Source organism: Benincasa hispida, chromosome 6, assembly GCF_027475165.1.
Source record: "Benincasa hispida cultivar pf3 chromosome 6, pf3_genome.v1.1, whole genome shotgun sequence".
Classification (NCBI taxonomy): domain Eukaryota; kingdom Viridiplantae; phylum Streptophyta; class Magnoliopsida; order Cucurbitales; family Cucurbitaceae; genus Benincasa; species Benincasa hispida.
In genome coordinates this window covers 50,367,189-50,372,610 of record NC_143483.1, presented here as the reverse complement: position 1 = coordinate 50,372,610, position 5,422 = coordinate 50,367,189, and the positions used below count along the sequence as shown (strand labels likewise).

Here is a 5,422-nt window from a genome sequence, read left to right as displayed (position 1 = left end):
AATCTCACTATATAGAAAAGATTCTAAAGAAATATAATTACTTTGAGTGTAAACCAACTTGTACTCCTTATGACCCTAGTGTTAAGTTGTTCATTAACACTGGTGACAGTGTTAATCAATCTGAGTATGCGAGCATCATAGGCAGTCTTAGATACGTTGCTGATTGCACTAGGCCTGACATAGCTTATGTTGTAGGACTACTTTGCAGGTTTACAAGCAGACCTAGAAAGAGCATTGGAATGCTATAGAAAGGGTCATGAGATACTTAAAGAAAACCCAAAACCTGGATTACATTATCAAAAGTTTCCCGCTATCCTGGAAGGGTCCAACGACACTGATTGGAACTCTCTTTCAGATGATTCAAAGGCTACAAGTGGCTATGTCTTTAATATAGTTGGCAGAGCTGTCTCTTGGAAGTCCAAGAAACAGACTATTTTAGCCCAATCTACGATGGAGTCAGAAATGATAGCACTAGCGACAGCTAGTGAAGAAGCAGGCTGGCTTAGAAGTCTGTTATCAGAGATTTCCTTATGGGAAAAGCCGGTACCAGCCATATTGATCCATTGCGATAGTACTACAGCAATCGCAAAAGTTCATAACCGTTACTACAACGGAAAGAGACGTCAAATACGTCGTAAGCACAGTACCATTAGAGAGTTTCTCACTACTAGTGCAGTTAAAGTGGATCACATACGGACTGATGAAAATTTGGCAGATCCTTTGACAAAAGGACTGGCCAAAGAAAAGGTTTTCAGAACCTCAGAAAGGATGGGACTCATGCCCATCGAAAAATGAATCACAGTGAGGAAAACCCAACCTGTAGACTGGAGATCTCAAGAATCAGGTTCAATGGGTAATAACTAATCACGAGTGATATAAAGTGAATCATGCTAAACCAAACATAGAGTTCCATTCCTATGATTTAAAGTCTGAGCATGATATCTTGAAGCGTAAGAAAGGTTTAACTCAGTTCTTAATGAAATCTATACTTGATAACAAGTGGGGTACCCAGCTATAGGAGTACCCTTGATAGACTTACCTGTGTGAATGTGGAAGTAAGGGCCACTTTCTATGGAGTTTATAGGCAAACTCTCTAGAGCATTCACTAAAATGGGATTCACATGCTAGGCCTTAAGAGCACGGGCTTTCGTACTACACCCTAATAACACTATGTGTGAGATGCTGTTAGAGATAGAGTTCAAAACCAAGGGTTACTCTAGTATATTCTGAATCATCTACACTATGTAAGGTTCAAGTCGTAAGACATATTTGCTTATGTACAGTGTTGTATAGACTGAAACTTCTCGATGAAAATCTTTCTTTTCTTTTCGTTTTGTTTAAATTTCCAAGTGGGGGATTGTTGGGTGCAAATTTATATTTAAAACGGTCCATTGATTATATTTAAAACGGTTCATTGATTATATTTAAAACGATCTATTGATTAATTTTAAAACGGTCTGTTGATTAATTTTTAAAACGGTCCATTGATTAATTTTAAAACGGTCCGTTTCGATGCTGAAGGCCTATACAAGGCGAGGCCTTCAGCAGTTCGTTAGACACAGAATTTATTTTCTAAATTCCCACTTCAATTTCCTCTCCTTCTCCATCTTAGTTTTTCGAGTAGTGAGTTTAGAAAGGGTGTACGTTTCGGTCGGAGACGGTGCATTTTTGATCGGTTTTCATTTGGTTGTTTTATCCTGGGGACGATATGGCAATTTTCAGACCTGTTTGCATAATTGGGCAGAGCCGCGAAACGTCTTAAAGAGAGCGAGCTCCACGACTCAGCCTATAACGAGTTTCTATTTTGCAGGTTTTTGCTCTTCACTTGACCGTCATGCCTTGATGGTTTACAGTTCGTCGTTCTGAGGGTCCTGTCGTTTCCAACAATAAGTTAAAATCTGTCATTCTTATGGTTTGTCCAAATTTTTATTCAACATTTTTTTTCGAGATTTATGCACATATATATAGTAAATCTTGAAAAAAGATAGTTCTTCCTTAAAAAAAATAAAATAAAATGAAAAAAAAAAGAGAGAGAGAGAGAGAAATTTTGAAATTGAAAGGAAAGATATTTGTTTATGTTTTGACTCCCATGCTCTGCCTAATTGAAATGGTCATATTTGCCGTATCTAGAAATTTTGATCATTTATCAAAATCTACTATTAAATATGACTATTTACATTGTTACTCCTCTCGTAACTAAACTCAGCAAAAAAATCTAAAAAATTCTTGATCATGAGACATATAATTATCACTATAAATAAGAACAATAATTTCAACCATCGTGATTAATATTGATATAATACAGGTAAGTGGATAGATCAAGTTGTCGAACTCTAAAGAAAAATCATTATTGCTAGTCCAAGACCATACATATTGATAGATATAACTACAATTTATTTGAAGATAAATTGAAAAAATCATAACTATACTTAACAATAAAATACTCAGAAAAGACCACATCCGTCCAAAGGTTTTCATTTTTCCAAAAGTCCCAATTCTATGAATCTTCTAAACTTGCTCTTATTGGCTAATATTTCTCGATGACCTAGTAACCCTCTTGAAATCAATTAAATTTAATAAGGAGCCAAATGTATTTTTAGTTCAACAATTTCAAAGTTGATACTGAATCATTGACCTTTAAAATAATAGTAATCAGTGTTTTATTTATTGAAATAGTTTGAATTGGTTGAGAGAATCAAATATTTGTTGGGATACTTTAATTGATTTTATGAATTAAATGGTATTTGAGTTCATAATCTTTTTATTAAGTCGGGTACGTTATGATAATTTTATTATTTTTAACTTTACAATTTTGAGGATGGGAATTCAAACTTTATCGACCTTTGAGATGATAATTAGTGCATGTTTAAGAGTGATTTTAAAATTATCAAAATCACTTTTGTCATTTACAAAATTACTCTAAAACATACTTTTAATAATTCAACTTTTATTTAATATTAAATTTATACTTTTAAATTCAACTTTCATCTTTAAAAAATAATGCAATTTTCATATCAACATAATTAGTTTTGAAAGATGAAAAACATATTTCATATGTGATTTAAAAAATGATAAGAGTAATTTTAACCATTTTAGAATTATTCCCAAACATGTCCTGGTGTCTTTATCTAAACTATGTTCTAATTGGTATGGTAACACTGTCAATATTTTGTGATGATTTGGAAGCGAAGCATACTATATAAATTCAACATTGGAGCACAATAAATACAGGTTAAAATATCATCTCGATCCTTGTAGTTCATGTTTTATTCCAATTTAGTCATTATACTTTTAAATATCTAAATCTAGTCTATATACTTTCAAGAAATCTTATTTTTTTAAAAATAATCTTAAATTTAGTTTCTATCGGATTATTATGGTCTATTTCATATGAGATCTTTTCTTACATGAAAATTATTGTTTAGATAACCGAGAGTATGTAGATAAACTAAAATAAAATTCAACCCAAAGTATTTATGGACAAGTTTTTTTTTTTTTTTTTTTTTTTGGTGAGAGAAGACAAGAATAGTATATTTAACAATAAATTTATCATCTCTTTCACAAACTTTTTCAACAAAAAAATAAGTGTATTTCACAACTGATCAAACTATAACAAATATTGATTTGTTAACTCTAGTCATATATTTTCTTTTCTTAGATGATTTGCTTAAAGAACCTTCTTTCCAAGATATGTATGGTGATTGTCTGATTGAGTTGCTAATAATGGGGTATACTTTATATATACAAAATTTGATGTTGTATGTAAAAGTTCATTACATCCCTAAACTGAACATTCCAAATAATATGTGAAGTAAAAAATTGAATATGATCTCGAAATCGATAACACAAATATTATATTAGTTGACCTATATTCATATTGACGAATAAAAATAGATTACATTGATTCTTTATCTAAAAAGATTCGACAAAAATCAAACTTCATTTGAGAAAGTATATTAGTATTTTACACGGTTGCTTTAATCTTTCTTTCGAAAAGACAACCTTATATTCATATTGAAACAAGTTTGGGCACACATTCAAACCTTGAAATAAATATGATGGATATAATTAATTACTCCTTCCATTTTTCTTTCTTTCTTTCTATTTTTTTTTTTTCCTATTGAACCATTATTTTGAATTTACTCTTTCACAAAAATAGGCAACCACTTTTGCCTCAAATCATTGAAAAAAAATTAAAAAAGCTTAAAAAAAAGAGAGAATTAATAAGCTCCCATTCCTCTAAATATGAGTGGAAGAACATCAAGAATGGCTAATCAAATAACCTAATATTATTTCTCTTAGAAATAGGTGATAGCAAAGAACCCTTTGAAACTCTTTTAGAAATCAAAGGCTTTGGAGAATAATAAGGTTTTTGAGCATCTAAACCTCCTCCATAGCTTTTGCAAGACTTCATTTTTTTCCTTTGAGAAATATTATTATTCACTCTCTTTGCAAGATCTTCCAAGCTCTTTACACTTGCTAGTGATGTAAAAGATTGTGATTTTCCATTGTAGAATTTTGATAACCCTCTCCTGCAAAACCCAAAAAGTTCAATTATTAAAAGGGTTATTCATTTCATTTGAGCCATTATAATTATATAATGTAAACTTTCATAGGAAAAAAAAAAGGTCTTTTATCTATCTTTTTTTTTTTGTGATTTTTAGGGGTTTTTTTTTCCAATTCTTACTTGATGGGAAGATTGGCCATGAGCTCTGATAATTCATAAAGAGGTCCATCCGATGAAGATAACGATGGCGACAACGACAATGACGAAAGGTTCGACGCGAAGGAAGACGACGATGCATCTTCTAACAATTCTGATGATAATGATTCAATTGAGTTGATCGAATTCTCCGAAGAGGAACCAATGGTGGAAGTAGAAGCTTCAAAAACTTCACTTTCTCTAGTTTCCATGATCACCCAATTGAGTTCCGTCAACTCCATAGCTTCAAAAGCTTCCATCTTTTCTTTGCCTCCCATCTCTATGTGCAAGAAATTTTGGTAGAATATGAAGAAGAAAATGAATGAGAGAAGGAGTTTAAAAATAAAAGCAACAAATGTAAGGGTATTGACCAAAAAATATTTTCTTTTTGATGGGTTTGAGTTATTTTAATAAATAGGGTGAGTAGGATCACCATAGACATATATACATATATATATAAATGAATATATTTTTTTAATGATAATAAGAATTTTGGTCTATAGTGTATAGTGTTTATGGTTGCAAATTGATTTGCTTTCCCATATTACAAGAAAAAGGATAAGGTCTAAAATTGAAGACATCCAAATCTGAGTCACCATCTCTCTTTTTGGATCTTTGAAGGTGAAAACTAATGTCAACATCTTTGCATACTTTGCCCCTTAAAGCCTTGACAGATTTTACATTCTTTTATGTCTTTTGTTGCACCACTCCAACTTAAGA

General features: G+C 31.5%; 1 protein-coding gene across 1 annotated transcript; it reads right to left on the bottom strand.

Annotated features, from left to right (window-relative positions):
• Nucleotides 1–3,921: 3,921 nt before the first annotated feature.
• Nucleotides 3,922–5,126, bottom strand: LOC120080185 (protein OXIDATIVE STRESS 3-like). The gene is made up of 2 exons (XM_039034756.2): nucleotides 4,688–5,126; nucleotides 3,922–4,532 (listed from the first exon to the last, which is right to left on the bottom strand). Exons 1-2 carry the CDS (start codon nucleotides 4,978–4,980, stop codon nucleotides 4,271–4,273), a joined length of 555 nt encoding a protein of 184 aa, XP_038890684.1. The 5' UTR covers nucleotides 4,981–5,126; the 3' UTR covers nucleotides 3,922–4,270.
• Nucleotides 5,127–5,422: the final 296 nt, after the last annotated feature.

Bases quoted from the DNA above. Each gene is read 5' to 3' on its own strand.
- LOC120080185 (XM_039034756.2), bottom strand. From the start codon at position 4,980: ATGGGAGGCAAAGAAAAGATGGAAGCTTTTGAAGCTATGGAGTTGACG. The intron at 4,533-4,687 runs GTAAGAATTGGA...TGGGTTTTGCAG, and splicing joins ATGGCCAATCTTCCCATCAA to GAGAGGGTTATCAAAATTCT.